We start from the raw sequence: 21,303 nt of genomic DNA on the forward strand, positions 1-21,303 counted from the left end.
CCTGCCACTCCTCTGCTTTCCGTCTTTAGTGCTTGTTGAGTTCTTCCGTGAGCCAGCTCAGCAGCAGGAGCCTGTCAGAGCAGCCTGCCAATCAAATTGTCTCAAAAGGTATCTTAGGAGAGGAAACTGGAATGGGGTGTTTGTGTTAATGAGGGTAGCAACGTGATCTTCCCCATGTGGCCATAGTGAGCTGGTAAATCTCCTGGCAGATGAGAACTGCATAAGTAGAGACATGCAATGTGAAGCAAAGAGCCCGCTGCAGAAGAGAGGCAGGACTGAAGCAGTAACAGATTGGTAGAAAGGGTCATGTCTGGGAGGGAGAAGTTGGCGGAACAATCAGCCTGTTTGTTAGAAATGTTCCTTCTCAAAATGCTGAGAGAATCTATGATTTTTCAGTCTCAACGTTTCTTGCTATCAGCAAAAACTTATAAAAGTAAGAACAAAGGTGCAGATCTGTGTGGCATTAAGACTGACATCCATTAGTAAAAGTGGAATTGGTTTTTGAGGTAGGCCTAAAGGTTCTGATTCTGCTGATAGATATTGATGTAATTCAAGCACGGAGAAATTTCTCCCTCATTTGAAGGCCTAGGAAATTGTGCATATAGGAAAGTGAAGCTTTCTTAAAGTCGTAAAATAAAAATATGAAACATACGTGCAGTCTGAATTTGTTGCATTTACAGATATGCACTATTATAGTTATTTCTAGTCGGTGTTTCTACTTTACCCAGAACAGAGAATGAACAATGTTTAAAGGCCTCAGGAATATGTTGTTTCTCATCATAATTCTGTGTTGTACTGTGTCCTATTCAAATGCAGATCTGAGTAACTGTTAATTTCCATAAGCACTCTGTGAGTAATCTCCTGTGGTGAAATATTTTATTTCATAGAACTGAAGGATATTGGATATATTTTATTTAACAGAACTGCCCAAACCCACTTAGCTGGACGCATTTATGATTATTAACCTGGAAAAATGCAATTCCGTATTATGTTTTTCTGTACCAGTCTGTAAATAGGACCCGGGGAGTTGAGTAACTGAGTAAAACACTGCTAAAGAGTATTTTGGAACATATAGGCTAAGTCTGGCTTCATCCCAGGAGGTCTTCTGGGTTCCAAAGGCAAAGTATGTGTCTTCATTTCCCAGGGTGATGTTCATGTGCCTTCGCAATGTCAGTGTCCTTTTCCTCTGTGCATTTGCCTGTCTTGCCCACTCAAAACGTGGACTGATTTGTAGGTGTGGTTCATCCTGTTTGCTTAAAAAAATTACATGTTATATTTGTAATTTAATTCCAAGAGTTCCTATTGTTTAACAGCTTTTGGTGGGGTGGCTTGGGTTCCTTTTTTGGGGTAGAGCTGGAAGTTTTTTGGTGGATGAAATGCAACAGATGCTGTGCAGGAATTTTACGGATCATTCTCATACTCAGATGAGATGCAGTCGTATTGCCAGTCTGTGTCATAGGTAATATTGAAAATGATTGTATAATTGAAAAGCCTGACTTTTTTTGATATCTGCAGGTCTGAAGCTTTAGATACCTGGACATTTCTCCTAAAATGTCTTGTTGGAGTATTCCATTTGCTTGTTTAAACACAATATCAAATTAGCCTAGCGGTGCAGTATTTGACATGCATTAAAAAATAGAACAAAACCCAACAAGCATGATAAAAAATAAAAAGAGAAAATGGCTGGCCTCAGGTTGATGCTGTTCTCTTTTAAAGAGGCTTTCTGCTTTTGCATATGAAATTGTAGGCTAGTTTGTATGATCATAGAATCTTAGAATCATTAGGTTGGAAAAGACCTTAGAGGTGATTAGCTCCAACTGTACCTGTATACTACTAAATCATGTCCCCAGCACCTCGTCTACCTGCGTTTTAAACACCTCCAGGGATGGTGACTCGGCCACCTCCCTGGGCAGCCTCTGCCAGTGCTTGATAACCCTTTCTGTGAAGAAACTTTTCCTATGTCCAATCTAAACTTCCCCTGATGCAGCTTGAGACCATTCCCTCTCATCCTGTCACCTGTCACTTGGGAGAAGAGACCAACACCCACATCTCTGCAGCCTCCTTTCAGGCATATGTAGGCAGCAATGAGGTCTCCCCTCAGCCTCCTCTTCTCCAGGCTAAACAACCCCAGCTCCGTCAGCTGTTCCTCGTAATACTTGTTCTTCAGCCCCTTCACCAGTTTTGTTGCTCTTCTCTGAACACCTCCAGCACCTCGGTGTCTTTCTTATAGTGATGTATAGGGGATTCCTGTGTAGCCAGTATGCGTTGTTTATTTCTCTGAATGAGGATTTAGTAAATACTGGGCATCCATGGTTGGTTGCCTAACTTAACTAAGAGTTGACGACTTTCTTCTTAATAGTAATCCACACTTCAAGATTAAGCAGCAGGAGTACCAGAGGTAACTGCAGAGTCCAAAGGCTAGTGCAGAAGCCACAGTTATATGTGGATATATTCTCACCATAACTAAAATATTTACGGAAATAGGTTTGATATGGCTTTTGTGTGCCATCTTATAATGTATTTTAATTCTTTTTTGGGGGGCCATGGCTGCACAGTCACCTTGATTGCTATAAGTCTGCAGTGCAGGGCACTGTCCCCCCCAGCTTCCTTGTGCTTGCCCTGACACTTGTAGGGCTGCACAAAGAGTCATGCTATTAAATGGATGGGTTTTGTTGGGTGTTTTTTTTTTAAATAACTTTTTTTCTTCCATTTGTCTTCCAGTAGATACATTTCTTTTCCACAGCAACACATCAGTACAGATTTAAATTGGCTTAAATTTAGCGTGTAACCATGATTTGACCTCTCATCCAGGCATACCAGTAGGTGTGGAAAATATCTTTTTCTGGAGTGTGTTCTATTTCTGTTTTCCTTTCATCCATTGAAAGAAGAGTTCATATCTGAGGGTGACCATTTAGACACAAAGGTCCAAATTTAGCAAGCAAACTCCCGAGGTGTGATGTCCCATACAGCATATCTGTTCTGTGGAATTCCTGAAAATTTATCTGTGCTAGGAAGTGGGTTTTTTTGCTTATGAGTTCCATTGCTGATAGTTTATATATTGGCTTCCTTCAGCAATTTTAATCTTAGCTTTTATTTGGCTGTAACTCTCAAGCAAAGAATGTACCATCTGGGTGCACATGACCTGATATATAGCCTCTTCAAATGTGAAGTTGTTGTTGTTGTATACCAGAAACATCTAATCATTCTTTTTCTACCTTCTCTAATTTGCATTAGCAAAATTAGAAGATGGATTTGACTTTAAGACTTATTTTTTTTTTTTCCTCCCCTTATTGCAACAGGCTGGGCAAGTTCTTATTTGCATCTGTGAAATATGCTTGGGAAAGATGAAAATTATCTCACAAACACTCGGCTTTCAGACTGACCTATTTTATGTAAAAAAATTAAAATTAAGTCAATATTATTAATAAGTATTACCAATCGGTAGGCAAGCTGCCTATTAATTTTGTAAGAATTATTTCAAATGTTAAAATATTCCTATACTTTATATACAGTGTTTTATATAGGCTAAAGTAGAGATGCTAAAATAGCAGCTCTCATGTTGATGTGGCTTAGGAGTTAATAGACAAATTCTGCAAACACTGGGCTCAGGACCTGAGGTTTATATTACTGTGTCCTGATGTAAGTTGGAGCATTTATTGTAGAAGCTACTGCTGTTTGTTGTGCTTTCAGGATAGAGCTCTAAACAAGGTGTTTGGAAATCCATTGCTTAAAATTGTGTGGGGTTTCTTTTTGTTTTCCCCTCCTGCAGGTGTGATGGACAGGTAGCAGAAGATTTCACTTTGATATCAGGGGATCAGAATGACTGAGTGCTTCCTGCCTCCCACTAGCAGCCCCAGTGAACACCGTCGGGTAGAGCACAGTGGGGGTCTTGCTCGTACTCCCAGCTCTGAAGAAATCAGTCCTACAAAATTCCCTGGATTGTACCGCACTGGTGAGCCTTCACCACCTCATGACAGCTTGCATGAGCCTCCAGATATAGTATCTGATGATGAAAAGGAGCATGGGAAAAAGAAAGGAAAATTTAAGAAGAAAGAAAAAAGAAGTGAGTACACGAGTTCTCTTATTTCGTGCTGATAATTTCTCTTTCTCTCTTTCATTCTCAAAATTGCTTAATATTCCAAATGGAATTTGTTTAGGTGTGAAGGAAGTTAACTTGCCCAAGCAGGCTTTGTGCAATGCCTATTTATCTTCCAAAGAAATCCACACCTTAACCAAAAAAATGATTTGGTTCTTGTTGCGCATATACGGATGCCAAGCACGTGCCCAGAGTTACTAATAAACATGTTTACCTAAAACCTTTAACGACACATTGGTAATTGCCTGGCATGGAGTTCTTCTAATTTCATTACCTGTTCACATTTGGAGTGGAGGTTTCCAAATGTATTTCCAGATAGGTGCTTTTTTTAAATTGTAGCTGAGGTTCTAGCTGAAATAAAACTCTTCAAGTTTGACCTGTATTTTGTACTTTTAAATTTGGAAGAGTCAGTTTCAACAACTTTGACCCTTTTCCCTTACGTCTCCCGTATCCAGAGTTTGCTGTTGTGCACTATCTGAAATTTTCCTGTGCTTGCTGCACCATTATTTGAGGACCAGTAAAATCTGTGTCCTTTTTCCCTCTAGTGTCTGAGTTCAGTCTGATCATGCAGTTTCCTCCAGTAGTGCCTAAATATTATTGCAGACTTAAAAAATGTGCAAGCCAATGTTGGGATCTGAATATACCAGAACTGGTGGAGAAAAGGTTAGGAGACAGTAAAGTTTTTACTATAGAATCCATTGTTTGTCACTGTATCAGTGTCCAGATGGAAGTTTTTGCTTAAAAGGCATATCCCTCCTCCTAGACTACAGAAGAGGAATCTTCCTGCCTGCCTTTAGTTTTGTGCAGAAAACATTGGAAATGTGGAATATTTTTATTCAAGTTTTTCTACATGTTCTGAAAGAGCAAAGCACTTGAAAGTACTGAGCTGATACTGAGCCCTGTCAGTACCAGGAAGCTTCTTACTGTCCAAGACTCTGAAACCTAAATATTCCAGTGCAAATGTTAGTGCTTTTTCAGCTGATGTTTCATTTAGCAAAACTTCTTCAATATAAAGTTTCTTTTCTACAATGCCCCAATCTCTGATGCCTGGAAATTCTGGATGCCTGTGTGCTTTACTGCTTCTTCTGCTGCTTCTTTTATGTGAAATTGGGAAGATCAAAACCAATGAGACAGCACACAGTATTCTGGGACGTTAGAGTGAATATGGAGACTCTTTGTAACATACATGCACATATTTAAATAATTACTTTTTAAGAATTTGCTGCCATTGCACTGCTTTAAATCAAACCATTTTCCTGGAATGCAGGATTTGTTTTTACCATAGTTTAGAAGGGCTATTATTATTAACTAAAGACTGTGTGTATAAAGGATACTGTAACTCAAAAATATATTATCCTCCAGTTAAAACCAGCAGTTTAAACTCCTGCAGATTTTAAGAGAACTGATTCTTTAGGTTTTTCCCTAATGCAAAAAACTTTAACATAAACCAGACTACTGGATTGGTGATGAAAATTCAGTATTGATTGGATGGGTCTAAATTTAAGCTATTAGTAGCTGCTTTTTTCCTCCTTGCAAGTCAGCTTTCTGTTATGGGTTAGACACCTCTAACTTTGGAATTGTTAGAGGTCAGCATTATACATAGTGTGAGTTTCTTTATGGTGTAATTCTGCATGTCTCATGGTGATTGTCTGACTGAAGAGGGAAAATGCTGCTTCGGCAAATATCAGCAGGTCTGTGCACATTAGCACTGTAACAGCTTTCTTCCACAAGTGATTACAGCACATTTTATAGCTGATGTAAAGCAATTTTTGGTACTTAAAAGAAGCTTGAAGCATATGAAAAATCCTCAAAACCACAAAAATGAAAACTGTAGGAAGAATCAAATTCTCTCTTGCAACTGTAATGTAAAAAAAATATTCAACACTTCTTAGCCCTAATCTTTCAGACAATTGTCATAGGTTGCATATAGAGCATTTTAGTATCTCTTGTACAGTCCAAAAATGGTCATTATTGTTAATATACCCTGAACGGACATTTTAGTTATGTAAATGAACAGGACTGTTTATGGTTGCTTAACATGGTAGTTTCTTTAAAAATTCCCCTTCCAGCTTTGCCTTTTGTTATTCCTTCCATACTTTTGATTCTTTGGGTTCTTCCACCTTTTAAATTCTACAGCCTATGGTTTCTTTTCACTTTTTGGGCCATCTGCTTTACTTTGGAAAATACACAACCTCATATGGTCATGTAATTTGGGCTTGAAACAAATATTATTGATCATTTCAATGAGAAAAAAGACAAGTGTTGATAGTAAATTATGACAGAGTGGATGTTTGTTGATCTTACAATATTAATGAATGAATGGCAAGGTCTTCCAAACTCCTGAAACTATGTAACTTTAATCCTGTAAATATTTAGATGTATTTTGATAATACATCGAGAAATGCCTGAAGAGCAGGCAGGTGTGTGGAGAGGGAAGAATAAATATTCCATGGTTACTGATTTTAATTTTTCAGGTAAATCCCGTTTGCAGGAGTAATGTACTCTTAGCCTTGGTATTACTACCTCAATCAAAAAAAGCTTTTTTGTATGTTACCAAGGGTTCTCTTTTCTTACGAGGTTAATATTAATATGATGACTTAATATTTTTCATGTTAATGGCAATAACTAAATCACACACAGCAGTTATCCTGTGGGGAAAGTGCTAAAAATGTTTTGGAGATGATAGAAAATTAAGGAAATTGAGAGTCCAACTGCTCTGTTTTAGCTGCCGAAATTGTCTGGGCCGGGGCTAAATTGTGACAACGGAGGATTGGTTTGTATGTGGAATGTCAGCTGCTGGAAATATGTTTCAGCCACTGATTTAGATTCTTCACTCCTCTGTGACAGACTGTGTGTTAGTTCACTGTAAAATTAGTTAGGTTAAGGCACCTAGTAGGCATTAAAATGATTTTTCTTTTCCCTGGGATAGTTCTAACTCTGATCTGTTCCCTGGCTCAACACATCCCTTGCCCATGATAGCACTTGTACTGGGGCAGCAGAAAAATGAAAATAGATCTTTTTTTAAGCAGTGATGATTTATATGAATCAGTGGCCAGTTTAATTGATCTTTCAAAATGAACGTTTAGCCACCTGTCACTAATCGCATGTTGATAAAGTAATAAAATATGCAGTTCTCTGCCGAAGAAAAAGGTTGTAAGAAATACTTAAGAAGAAAAAGCTATTCTACCTGTTAGAATTTCTGTAGATAGTCTGTATGTAGTAGATCTTACTGTGCTCATTCATTCACTTCTGAGATTGATACTGTTGGACAGGATGGGTTCAATACGCAGCTAGGAATTTTTGTTTAGAATAATTTTTATTTTCTTTATGTAATTATTAGGGAAGTGGGCGTTAACTAAGCAGTCTTGTGAAAGAATGGTAGTGTCATTGGTATGAACTCCTCCAAGATCTTTAGGAAATCTTTTAAAAGACCAAATACCTGATGCATTGAGCAGGGCGTCGTATATGTTCTTTTGGGATGTAGAAGAGGGCTGAAATATTCCTACTGTGAACTTGGAGACCTGCTCTGAATAGTCTTTGAACAACCTTATCTAGTGGAACTTCTCCCTGCCCATGGCAGGGGAGTTGGAACTGGATGATCTGCAAGGTCCCTTCCACCCAATTCTGTGATTCTATGATTCTGTGATCTTCTGTCCCCAGTTGGATGTTAACTTTTATCTTCTCACCCTGAGTTGCTGAGTTGAGGTTCTAGCTACTGGCAGCTCTCTGTTAGATACCACCAGGTGGAAAATACCAGCCTATTCCCTCATCTATCGTCTTAAGGGATTTTTCTGCTCATGAATGTGGATATCCAGCAACCATGCAAAAGCTCTAATAGTATTCCAGCTGTTCGAGGTAGGGCAGTGACATGGTAAGGTGTCTCCATGCTTATGATCGTTCATTTCTGTGCAGAGGACTAATGGAGATGGTTTTTGTGGTAGCAGTGGATGCTTCATGTCTATAGGGGGAAGTCTGTTAGAAATTGTAAGGAGGCCATTGTCATCCTACAAAAATAACCAAGCAGTTGCTATTGGAAACAAAACATTATTTTTACTAACCTGGTGTGTGGAGAAGCTCTAAATACAGTTTCTAGATCTACAGAATAAGAAGTTATTAGAATTGTCTACACAATGATAAACATTGGAAGTTTTTCATATGAAGGTTTATCTTTCCGTGTTGCTGCATCCTATTCTAGTAATAAGTTACTACATATATCTATATACTTCTGTTTGTTTCTTTAGCAAAGTACTATTTGGAAGCAGTTTAAAAGTCTGCCTTTTAATACCAGGAATTATTTTGAATCAGAACAAAATAAGGCAAATGTTATCTTTCAACTTCATTTGCTGTCCTTGCATCAGGCTGCGTGGTCACCTGAATGCAGAATTTGTTTGGGTGTGCTGTGCTTGTATCAGTGAGTTGGATGTATATTAAAAGCAAACTGATCTAATTAAAAGTTGGATACTAATTGTCAGTAGTGTTTGTAAGCTCGAAGTTTCTATTAGTAATAGCAATACATTTTGTGGGTGAGGAGAGGAAGTGGAAGCTGCCTACAGAAGCTCATTGTGCATCCATGTCTGTCTTACCATTTTATTTACAAATGGTGTACCAGTTGATGGCAATTCCTCTGGCAGATTGAAATCAGGTAACTAATAGTAGCTTTGTGTATCGGTCAGTATAGTCATCTTTGACCTACTAATACTTCCATACGTGAAAACAATCCTTTTTGTCTTTCAGTGAATTAATTACAGATGCACATATATTTATTTCCCCAGGAGCCAAAATCAGGTGTAGAGATATAAATGACTTAAAAACTCATCAGAGATCTCATATGCAAAACGTATCTTGTGATGGCTTTGATAAGTGGCAGTTCTAATCCTTTGTGTTAACAATCAGTGCCACAGCCTGAATTTATAGTTTTCTTATAAGAGTTCAGCAAAAGTATTCCTGAGTATGCAGACACAGTGGCCTCACTGAACAACAAAGCTTTTAAGCCTGTGAGTTAGGTTTTTCTAGAGTAACATTGGAATATTTTTTATTATTGTTTTTAAAAGACATTTTCATAATTTTCAGTAAGACAAGGGCTGTACCTGTTATAGCACATTTAAAATAACTGCAGCAAAGGCATGGTTGTGGAAGATCTGATAAAGCCTGAGCAAGGAACTGGCAGATGGTCCAGTCACTGTGCCAGTGTAATTATTTATTAAATCAGTACTGGTCTCATACAGATTCAGGAAAATGACACTGACATCCATTAGAGTGATGGGAAAATGCAGACTATTTCATAGAATCATAGAATAGTTTGGGTTGGAAGGGACCTTAAAAGATCATCTAGTTCAAACCCCCCTGCGATGGGCAGGGACACCTCCCACTAGATCAGGCTTTCTACTAGGAGTCTTGAGGAAACAGTGAACAGAAATATCAGTGTACTAACAGTAGGTAATACTTTCCACATTTAATATCACATGATTTGTCAAGCACTTTTGATATTTTTTCTTCTCTATAAATTTAGGTTGTTTTTATTTCAGTATATCACTGGTGAAAGAAATAAAGCAATTTATGTTACTGGAAGTGTGGTTTACTTCTAAAGAAAATGGGTCTACTCTGAAAGGGTGGGAGATTCTGTGTGAGTTTGTAATTAGTATGTATTTCTGAAGTTTATTGACTTATGTTACCAAGACAAATTAAAATAGACTGTATTTAACTTGCTCCTTCATGTCTCCTCACAAAGTCAAGAAATACCGGTTTCAGTAGCTTGCTATTGCTGGTGTAACGTTCCCACAGATGTAGAAAAGCACCAAGTTTTGTGTTGCAACACAGAGTGTTGAAACATGTAAGGCAGGTGCTGTGGTTGATGGTGAAGCAATCCCCAAGCTTGGGTCCCCTGTGCTGATCCAGAGGACACGCTGATGCTCTTCATAGCGTGTGTGGGCCACCCTACGCTGTTTGACTGGGAGCCGTTACCACTAGCCAGGAAGGGAAATCAAAGGGCAGGTTGTTCTGGGCGCTGTTGAATATTTGGCTTTCTGTTTGGAAATTACATCTGTGAATACCATCTTGCATGCTCCTCCTTTGTCCCATAGCTGGTCCATCAGCAGAGTGGGATTTGAATCCTTAGTTTATGCACTGCCAGAGTTCCTTACCCGTTTCTGGTTGTAGATTGCAAAACCAGCGGATGATGATTTAGCCAATAAACTGTGAGGATGAGACCTGTTTGCTGAGTTCTCCAGTTAACATTTATATTTTTATATTTATATTAAAATTCACTTGGATGAGAACAGTGCTACTACGGTCTTTTCTCAGTCTTCTATGAAAGTGCATGTTTGTTGGTCCTGGGGAAGTGTCCAGTGTGGGAGGGGTGAGCTGTTGACACAATTGTAATTAGTTTATGGCAGTTCCATGCTTTAATACATTTCTTACTTGACTATTTAAAGCTGCCTTCTACAGGGGGGTCAAGGAGGCTTCAAAATGTAGGCAGCTCCTTGGATATGCTCAAATAATGCTGAGAAACCCTGAGGCTTAGTTTAGGTTAGAATTGAAAGGCCAAATGTCCCCTGGTTCTTTTGCATAAGATCTTTCACCTGTAAAAGTTACAGCCTATAATCTTATCCGTGATGCTGTCTCTCAGAATCTAAGGGTGTAATTTTCCACCACCCAAAAGTACTCAACGCAGGAAGAGCGCTTGGCTGTCAGTGTGCTTTCTCGCTGAGGCAGAGGCACTGCCTGTAGGTAGCGGAAGAGCCTCTTAAGGATCTGTGTTATGGAGACTTCGCGTTGAAGCAAGAGCTTGCTGCCTGCTGCCTCGAGGGACCTGATGGTGTGAATGGCGTGTAAAATGTCATCTTTGTTGACCAGATTTCAGGCTTACTTCTCTTATATGGAGTATTGCGTGTGTAAAACACAGTGAATTGATTTGGAGGTCGTTTGTTTGGTGTTGGATTTGGTTATGGGTTGTTCTTTGTGGTGGTTGTGTTTTGTTTTTTGTAATCCACCTTTAAAGATTTCCTTGTTGTTGCCGGCAGCAGAGGCAGGGCTGGCTGCAGAGGCGTAGTTAGTAAAAGCACTAGCTCATGTTTTAGCCGGTACTTGGTGATTTGCTGCTGGAACGGTGTGCTCTGCCCATGGACTTGTTTGAAGCTCTCGCCTATTCTTTTAAGGCAAATACACACCTTCACTGACAGGTATCGTGGTAGCATTACTGGAATTGTTCTGTTTGTCTAGTGGAAAAGTAAGTGTGCTTGAGCTCTTTTCTTTTTTTTTTTTTTTTTTTGGTATGTTATTTGAGGCTGACACTTGATTAATTTCATACTTACCTTAAAATACATAATATTCTGGAAAGGAATTGGGGAGTTAAGTGGCTGAAGTTTAGTTGGTTTTTAATAGAAGTTTGTTAGATTTGTATATATGTAGTGGATGATCCTTAACAGTGACTCTTATACTGTTGATTACAGGAACATAGAGAAGTTGCCAGACAGTTGTTTTTATTTTGCATTTCCTTGACTATTAGATGGGAAACTAGCCCATAAGATGGACATTGCCATTATCAGTAAGTATATAAAGCATTAACTGTTCAGATTGTTCAGGAGCTGTGTGCCTTATTTTTGATGTGATTATGAAACCTTGATTTAATCCTTGTCCGCTTAATTGTGTAACAACTAAAGACAGCCTTCTGAAGAGTCAGGCAGGTGCTGTGTTTTAATTCATGTTGCTTCTCGCTCCTTGTTCTCTCCCTGTTACAATATGCTATCTGGAACCTAAACAGATTTACAACTGCCCTCTTGCTTTCTCTTCCTTTGCCTCATAGCGGAAGGTTATGCTGCATTTCAAGAGGACAGTTCTGGTGATGAAGCTGAAAGTCCTTCAAAGTTGAAGCGGTCCAAGGGAATACATGTCTTCAAGAAGCCCAGCTTTTCAAAAAAAAAGGAAAAGGATTTTAAAATCAAAGAGAAACCCAAAGATGAAAAACACAAGGAAGACAAGCATAAGGAAGACAAACATAAAGAGAAGAAATCAAAAGACTTAACTGCAGCAGATGTTGTGAAACAGTGGAAAGAGAAGAAGAAAAAGAAAAAGCCAATTCAGGAGACAGAGATACCTCAAGTGGATGTTCCAAGTCATAGACCCGTCTTTGGCATTCCTTTGTCCGATGCGGTAGACAGAACCATGATGTACGATGGCATCCGCCTGCCAGCAGTTTTCCGTGAATGTATAGATTATGTAGAGAAGTATGGCATGAAGTGTGAAGGCATCTACAGAGTTTCAGGTACTCTGGGCATGCTGACATGCAGGTTCCTAAGGTCTTTACTTGCCATTTTCTTATTATTGTACCATTTTCAACACCTAGAGACACTGTTTATAGCTGCATTCATTTTGATTATCCAGAAGACAGACAGATTGATAAAGTTAAGCAAACCCGTAGATCTGAAGTACCATTGAAAGTTGCTAAATATGGTGGTACTGCCCAATGGCAGTGAAATACACTTGGTTTGGCCTTTTGTGATAGGATGGTAAAGATGGACAAAATATGTGAGTATGGCCAGCTTATACTTTCGTATTTCTGCATCAGAAATGCAATCCTAGTTGATTGCAGAAGCAAAGATGAGCTAAAACCATTTTATGACTTGACCTCCCACTAAGTTGATATTTTTTTTTCTTAAAAGCTTATTTGGTTTGAGCAAATCCACTAATAAGCAGAAAATGCAAGTTTCACTGTTTAAGCTATGCAACAGCCGGCTCAATTTACCATGGTAGTTGGGTAACACCAGCTTACGTAAAAGAAACATCAGTTTTAGTCACGTTAGACAAAACAAGTCACTTTATTTGTGAACTGCATCTGCAGTAGAACTCATGTAAGTATATCTGCGGGTATGTTTTAAGGGAGGAAGAACAAGCGAGAAAAGGAATTTGACGAAAACCATTGGAAACGAGTTGCCTAGCACTGTAAAAGTGCGATCAAATGATTTTAAAAGCTTGATTAAGCTGTTTTCATGCCGTTGATCTCTATGGTATTTGGTAGATGTGCATAAATAGCTGCAGTTTCTTCATCTTGCCTATCGGAATATTCTGATTGTGTGTATTTTTTCAAGACCCAGTGTGTTGGGATTTTTCACGGATGAAGGTGTGTTTGCAGTAAAGCGTTTTTGAAGTTTGTGCTTTCTAGGTGTTCTCCAGTGCAATAGCGCCCTCTCGTGTGTGCAAGGTTGTCTAACTTGAGAGCTCCGAGAGAGGATTGCAGTGGCTGAACAACCCCCCAGCCCTCGTGATCCCTGACTAGCTTCATTGCCCATGAAACTGAGGATATTTTACCTGGCATTTACCGTGGGCTAGGCGCACCCAGTGCTGCTTCTTTATTGTGTCTGAGCCAAGCCATGCAGTGCATCCAATCAGTGTAACTCAAGTGGGAGTTTGAGCTTTGAGAACAAAATTTCCCTGAATCTGGGAAGATTGGAATGTCACCCAGTTATAAAAACACCTTACAGAAAATCTTGCCTGGGTTGTATGGACACGCTTTTATTCATGTGGTGTCTCAAATCAAGAATCCTGTGTTGGATCCCTCCGCTGAGGAGGGCCAGCTGGAAATCTGGAAATTAAAAAGTGTGGGGTTTGTTTCGACAGAGGAAAGCTGTTCTAGGTGGAACTTGTTTTACAGTATTTGAGTTGATAACATGTACAGCCCTAAGCCAAGCAGCAAATAATTGAACAGCCTGAAAGACGCTGAATGCAAACACATGGTTGATTTTAGGTTCCCTTACCCTTCGTCATCCTATTTCATATTCCTTGATGTGAGGGAATGCTGGCGCCAGTTCTGATTCAGAACTTCAGCGGTGCTGTGTTTTTCCTTCACAGTAGTAGTCAGCACGTTTAGAAGCAGTGATCGCATCATTTTGAGTAACGATTTTAATCTAGCTATGTGTCGATAACTTTTAAAAAAGTACTCCTCAATTAGTTTAAATTGTAAGGAGAGGTGAAATAAATGCACCTAAAAAAAAGTGTACATATAACTATTACACATTTACAGTTGAAGATTTCTCTTAATTCTTGATCTGAATATTTTAAGGAATAAAATCAAAAGTTGATGAGCTAAAAGCAGCATACGATCGAGAAGAATCTCCCAACCTGGAAGAATATGAGCCCAATACAGTAGCCAGCTTGCTGAAGCAGTACCTACGAGAACTGCCTGAAAATTTGCTTACCAAAGAGCTAATGCCTCGCTTTGAGGATGCTTGTGGAAAGAACACCGAGGCTGAGAAAGTGCAGGAGTGCCAGAGGTTGCTGAAAGAGTTGCCAGAGTGTAATCATCTCCTAATTTCTTGGCTGATTGTGCACATGGACCATGTTATTGCAAAAGAACTGGAAACAAAAATGAACATCCAGAATATTTCTATAGTGCTCAGCCCTACTGTCCAGGTATGTTACCATACCACATGTGTTAAAGCAGAAATTCAGCCCAAGACACACTTCTTTGTAGGAATTCTCTTGCAGATGGGAATTGGGTGTTGTCTGATAGAGTTAAGCTGAATTACAGCTTCTCTTTATACCTTGGAAACTGAAAATGCTGGGTAATGGGGGAACAAAAGACTTTCTGAATGTACATTTGCATACAATGGCTCTGATATTTGGGTTATTATGAGAGTATTTCAAAGCCTGCTGTCAGGATTTTAATTCTGGTGTGAACAGCCGTAATTCAGTGTTGAATTCATCCAGTAATTCATGCAGATACATGATTTCTGTGGGTTTGTGATTCAGTGACAATTTACTGAAGACTATATTGCTTAATTTTAATATCAAGCCAATTAACCCTGTCCTCCAAATAGATCTTCCTGGTGCAGTGACAGCTTTGGTGTCTGCGGTCAAATGGCTGGGAAAAACAACTTTGTTTTCCAGAAAGGTTTTGTGGTTTCTGGATTGATTAATTCCTTAATGAGCATCTTGGAAATATTTAATTTAAATACAGCTCAGAATTAGTCCTGTGCATAATGGAAACATAGCATTATTGGGTGTGGGTCATCCAGAAGAAAACTCGCACCGTAGGAAAGTTTGGCTTTATAATTAAGAGTCCAGGTGGAGGCCCAGTAGCAAAAGGGCTGGGTATTATTCTTGGCTATTTTGTTGTGCCAGACACTTTCTAGCTAACGAAAGAAGTAACAATTAATGTAAAACAATGCACACCCAACCATGTTTTGTTGTTAAGTAGATTTTAGCAAGTAAAATGCAAGTAGCAACAGAACTCTAATCAGGATAAATTTCTGAATTTTAATATAGTAGATCTAGTACCAAAATAAATGCTTCTGTCTCGTGTTAAAACAAGGAATACAATAGCAGCTGCTTTCAAACTACTTTTACTACTGTATTAAATCATCTGAGGGAGAAGTTGTAGAAAATGCTTACTGATTGGGGGAGGAGAGAGAAGGCAGCCAGCAACTGGCCGTAGCGCAGTATGGTTGTGTTCCCTCTGTTGCTGCATTTCTATGAATAAAAGGAAAGACTGAATACATTTTTGTATCTACCAATGATTGAAATAACTGTGGGAGGCTAAGATGTGTGAAATTCTGAGTCGAATATGAAAAATGCCTCAGAAACACAGGTAAGAGAGAGACAGTGAAATGATTCCTTGAAGCCAGCAGTAGGCCATTTTAAAGTATCATTTTTAATCCAGATCTTAATCTCTTAGGACACACTAACATGACTGTGACTCACAGAAAGACAAACTAAAAGCTGTTCTGTTTCTGTAGAAAGATACTGTGGTTCTCAGGTAAAAATGATGTGAATAAATCATCTTAACCGATATTTTGTCTGTCCTTCCCTTGCAGATCAGCAACCGTGTCCTGTATGTATTTTTTACACACGTTCAAGAGTTCTTTGGGAATGTGACCCTAAAGCCGGTGACAAAACCTCTTCGCTGGTCAAATATGGCAACAATGCCAGCACTTCCAGAAACACAAGAAAGCATCAAAGAAGAAATCAGGAGACAGGTTAGTGGTTACTTTAGTGTTTTTGTGTTTATCTTTGCCCTGGCTTTTTATACATTCAGTAGTAAATGCTCATAACCTTTTAACATGCTCTTTCATTCCTTCACAATGGTCCCGTCAGTGGAGACTGGAAAGTTGTTTGTGATGGTTATGGCTGTGTCTTTTATGAGTTGCTTTGCTGTGTAGTTCAGTACTTTTATTGTGGGACATAGATTAGGAGAACGTGTTAAAGCCTGTGATTTCTTTAACATCGCTCCTGGCTGGATCCAGAGCTTGTGCTGAATGTACGTTAATGCTTGGTGTTGGTTGATGGGTGAAGCACTGCAAACCAGAACTCTGAGCCTCTTGTCACGAAGCCAACAAGATTTTTCTTTTCAGCCTGCTCTGCCGTTAAGGACACTCTCTGTCTATCAGATATTAAAGACACTAATTTCTTTGGCATTATTTCTAGGAATTCCTACTGAACTGTTTACACAGAGACTTGCAGGCAGGGATAAAAGACTTATCCAAAGAAGAGAGACTCTGGGAGGTGCAAAGAATTTTAACAGCTCTTAAGAGGAAACTAAGAGAAGCTAAGAGGCAGGTGGGTAACTTTTCTATTTATTGGCCAGACATCTAAATCGTGGATCCCTAATTTGTGACAATGCAAAAGCACCCAGTTAGATCAAACCACATTTCAGTCTTTTCACTGCAGATGTTTTCATCTTAGCTTTACGTGGCTGAGGAGCAATTGCATTTTCTGGTGAGCGGGTTCTCCCTAGAGACAGCACGATCTTCACACTCCTTCACAGCTGTTTACGAAAGGAACCTGTGTATGATTAAAAACTCGGTGTTTGGCAGAGCATGTGTTCATTATGTGCTCGAAACTGTGTCCTGGAGTGCCAGGAGAAATTACTGTAAGATTCAAGATTAACAGACTTAAGAAGCATTTTTTTTTAACTGTCGTATGTCCCAGAGAAGGGACACACCTTGCTGAAAGCTCTCAAGACAACTAAAATGATGATAATAAATTTGGAAAATAATGTTCAAAAAAATGTCTTTTACAGTAAAGAGAGTGACTGGGGAAGCTGTCCCCTTAACAGCCATTTTCTTTCCCTGGCAGGAGTGTGAAACAAAGATTGCACAAGAAATCGCTAGCCTTTCCAAGGAGGATGTCTCCAAAGAAGAAATGAATGAGAACGAAGAAGTTATAAATATTCTGCTTGCACAGGTATATAGATGGCAGGCATTTACCTGTTTGTCTGCTGGTATCTTCTTGTTCTCTACCTTCCAGAAACCATAGAATTGTATTTCCTCATTCCATATCTTTCAGAAATATTAAACACACTTTTGTTCCTTCTAACGCAATGGGAAAACCTTAAAGGGGCCTCTCTGTCCATTAAAATACAAGGCTGTTTTAGTGGTAAATAAAGTAGGGAAGGAATGCTGACTGCAGGAGCAAACCCAAACCAGAGGAGACTCTAAACAGCAGAAAGGAGCCACTGTGCAACAACAACAAAGTAGCCTTTGTTGTTAATGTACTTAGAAAGCACTTCCAAATCTAAGCAGTTTTAATACCACTAACTACATTCCTGGTGATCAAAGGAAGTAAGGCAACTATTTTGGCTTTTTTTGCCTTCCTTCGCTTCCCTCGGTAGGTTTGATCTTCTCTCTGCTGTACTTTCCTCCTTGTAGCTATCTTCAAAGGCATATTTTGTAATTCAGTTTTTTCTAGTTATTTTACTGGTTAGCCAGAGCTTTCCCTTGTGATTCCAGGAAATAGGCAGCCAAACATGTCAGGATGTGGTGCATCAGCTCCACAGCTATTCAGCACAGCGATCAGCTTGAGGATTCAAAACAGACGTTGTTGGTTTTGAACTTACATTTGCTTCAAGGTCTTGATGACTCAGGGTTCCAAGCAGGCAGGCTAACCACTTCTCCCGAAAGGATTTCAGAGAACAGCGTCATCTCCTACTTTATCGTATATTTCTGTGGAACATTTCTGAAGGCTTTTAGCGAACTTATTGATTGTTGCAGGAGAATGAGATTTTAACAGAACAAGAAGAGCTGGTGGCCATGGAGCAATTTCTGCGGAGACAGATTGCCTCGGAGAAGGAAGAAATAGATCGCCTTCGAGCAGAAATAGCTGAAATACAGAGGTAAAAGGGAGACCGCTTACACCAGAGCCCCTGCCAGGCGAGCACTCTTTGATTAAAAGTACTTCTGAAATAATACTTTAAACTACACTTAAAAGCTCACCCCGTGAACATCACATTTGAAAGCTGCCCCTTTTTACTGAAATCTCAGCAACTTTGGACCTGTCCAGATATTTTCTGTTAGTATAACTATGGAATGATGACTTAAAGGAACCTTGATGCTGTGCACTAAAAATTCCCCATAAGAAATCACTGCCATTTTAAATTAAGCTTTGAAAGGGGATTCCGATCTTGTTTTCAAAACCATTGGAGATTATTCAGTGGATGTAAGTCAGCTCTTTTACGCAGCTATCGTTCTGTAAGGCTTGAGGAAGTGTTTAAATGACAGTTTGTCCTTGGTTTTTCAGTCGCCAGCAGCACGGCCGAAGTGAAACTGAAGAATATTCTTCTGAGAGTGAAAGTGAGAGTGAAGATGAGGAGGAACTGCAGGTCATCCTGGAAGATTTGCAGAGGCAGAATGAGGAACTGGAGGTAAGATTTGAGTTTTTGTATTAATTGCTACTCTTCTCCTTAGCGGTTACTAGATTTCAGCTGTGCAGAGATGTTTGCATGTGTGCACACTGGTGGTTTTGCAGCTGTTTTGCCTCGGCATTACCCACAGGCTCTGTTTTTAAATCACTGTTGCATGCAAGTCATGTTGCTGTCTGGTTTAACAGCAACGCTGCATAGTGTGATGCTAAATGGCCCCGTTAGAGCAATTTTCTGTTGGTAGGAGCCCTGACATTTGTTATCGTTGTTTACAAGATAAAGAACAATCATCTGAACCAAGCGATTCATGAGGAGCGAGAGGCCATCATAGAACTGCGAGTACAGCTTCGGCTACTGCAGCGAGCGAAATCGGAGCAGCAGGTGCAGGAAGAAGAGGAGCCAGAAAAACGCGGGGGTGTTTCTCAGCAGCAAAGAGACAGTGTCCTGGAGACAAAAGCAGCCAAAGAGCAGCCAAAAGCAAGCAAGGAGCAGCAAGTCAAGCCATCGCCAAGTAAAGACAGGAAAGAAACTCCGATTTGATTAGGCTCCTTAGATATGCATAAAATTAACTGAACTGTGCAAATTACTGTAATTTGAGTCAAACTGCACAAATTTATTGCTGGCTGTGTACATTCTGTAAAGAAACTTTTCTTTTAAGCCCTGGAGACTTTTGTCTCTAATACTTGTGGCTTCTACTCATCAGACTCAGGTGAGTTTGGAGAGGCCAGAAGAGTTTTCCAGTTAGTATAAGATTATTTCAAGACTGGTTTCCTTCAGGTGATTTAAAATAATTCAGTAACAGTTTTGTTTTAAACCAAAATCATTATTTACATTCATTGGGGCAGAATTGGAAGATCTCATTTTCAGTAAATAAACAAAAACTCACCCACACTTACTAATTATTTGCCTTGTGAATCTATTCATCCTCATTCACTGTTATTTCTGCTTATTAACCTAGTCACTTCTTGCTTGTGCCTTTGATACCTTTCTGATGCAGATTATATACAAGGGAGCTTTAATTTTATTCTGGGGTGGCTGAAAAGTTGGGAGACGACGGGGTGTCACGTTTGCCTAACATGCCCTTAAGCTTCAGTTTTGTTCTGAGATGTACCGAATAAATGTAAAAACTTGAGAGATGTTATTTATGTCCCTGTATGATGGAAATGTTTATCGAGAGCTGTTCATGTCTCTTAGCAATGTAGGTAACCCATTTTCTCATTTATGAACCATTGTCATCGTACCTATTTAAGACAGGCTGTGTTCACGCTGCTGCCATATAGCCAAGAGCTTTTTCCACATCCATTTTAAATGTTTCAGTCCCTTGGAGAAAGCCACTGATGGATGCTTTAGGCAGGGACAAGGATGGGTTCTGTCACTTTGGGTAGATCCGCCTGACCAAGCAATACAGCATTTCCATTGGCAGAAATGCAAGTCACTCGCGTTTTCCAAATAAGCCTGAAGAACGATGCCAAGGGGAGGCACGGAGGGGTCAGCAATAGCCTCTTTTTGTTGCGTTTAGAAAACCAACAACTTGGGCCTTGCTTTTGGTTTGGCTGTTTTACTGCTTCTGCCCATCGCAAGCCTACAGCCACGCTGGCATTTAGAAGGGTCACATAATGTTTCGGATCCACTCTCGAGGCTCGTTCATCTACAGACAGCAAACTCCACAGAGTGCAGATACCTTATTTTTCAATCTGGATATTTATTTTCAGCACCTGTTGGATGTGGTCGTAGTCTTTATCTATTGCACTGTTGTGAATCATTGGCCATGATTTGATTTTTGTACAAATAATGCTTTGATATGTTAGAGAAAACAGCATAATATTTTTTTAAAGTTTGGGGAAAAAAGTTTATAAACACAGAAAATGTGGTCAGATGACAAATGTAAACTAAAGCATTCTCCCTTGCCTTCGTTACATACATTTTATATTTGCTGGCAATATTTAAATGTTTTTTTGTTGTTGTTCAATTCACACTAATTCCTATTGAATTGTCGTGGATTTTTCTAATGTTCTTCAGACAAATCTCTTAATATTGGTTAACTTTTATTTTGTTAGGACTGTATTTATCAAGCAAATAAATTCAACAGCCATTTGAAAGTGGTTTCTAATTTCTCTCCTTCACACTGTGTGGTATCTTTCTCTAATGCAAAAGAGTTTTTATTCTTGGGCCATTCAGGCTTGCGGAGCAGCTCGCTGAAAGAACAGTGTCTGCAAATGAATGTCATAGAAAGGTTCCGTAAGGCAGCTGAAGATCAAGTTTAATTTGATCAAATTAGAGACTTTAAGACTTTGAATCTTTCTTAATACAGATATTTCAGCTGATGGAACAAACACCGTTCTCTTTCATGGAGCCTTACAGCGCCCTTGAAGTGTGTCACCATTGAAGTCTCAAAGGGAAGTGGAATTCCCGCTCCTGCAGGAATGTAGCAACTGTACCCAGAAATTTTAAGTTCCCAAACACAGGAAAGATGGTTCTTTGAAATAAAATTTCCAATGGTGCATCCAGTGCTGGACAGTTAGTGATAGAAATTGTAGTCAAAATCATGAGTGTGGGTCAATGGTGGCCACACCGATGG

General features: G+C 39.4%; 1 protein-coding gene across 7 annotated transcripts in view; it reads left to right on the plus strand.

The window, feature by feature from the left end:
* The window catches only part of RALBP1 (ralA binding protein 1), a 38,172-nt gene extending 17,336 nt beyond the window's left edge, over positions 1 to 20,836 (plus strand). For 2 of the 7 annotated variants that reach the window (XM_054059472.1, XM_054059473.1), the window contains exons 2-10: positions 3,770 to 4,063; positions 11,898 to 12,356; positions 14,151 to 14,500; positions 15,904 to 16,065; positions 16,514 to 16,645; positions 17,165 to 17,272; positions 18,079 to 18,200; positions 18,605 to 18,728; positions 19,002 to 20,836. In XM_054059472.1, the coding sequence (XP_053915447.1) occupies positions 3,820 to 4,063; positions 11,898 to 12,356; positions 14,151 to 14,500; positions 15,904 to 16,065; positions 16,514 to 16,645; positions 17,165 to 17,272; positions 18,079 to 18,200; positions 18,605 to 18,728; positions 19,002 to 19,265 (1,965 nt within the window). In that variant the 5' untranslated portion in view covers positions 3,770 to 3,819 and the 3' untranslated portion in view covers positions 19,266 to 20,836. Of the gene's footprint in view, positions 1 to 3,769; positions 4,064 to 10,771; positions 10,924 to 11,124; positions 11,322 to 11,544; positions 11,640 to 11,897; positions 12,357 to 14,150; positions 14,501 to 15,903; positions 16,066 to 16,513; positions 16,646 to 17,164; positions 17,273 to 18,078; positions 18,201 to 18,604; positions 18,729 to 19,001 lie in introns of those variants that run through there. The other 5 variants (XM_054059477.1, XM_054059479.1, XM_054059476.1 and 2 more) reach the window with 5 other exon arrangements.
* Positions 20,837 to 21,303: the final 467 nt, after the last annotated feature.

This window comes from Cuculus canorus, chromosome 2, assembly GCF_017976375.1.
Source record: "Cuculus canorus isolate bCucCan1 chromosome 2, bCucCan1.pri, whole genome shotgun sequence".
NCBI classification, from domain to species: domain Eukaryota; kingdom Metazoa; phylum Chordata; class Aves; order Cuculiformes; family Cuculidae; genus Cuculus; species Cuculus canorus.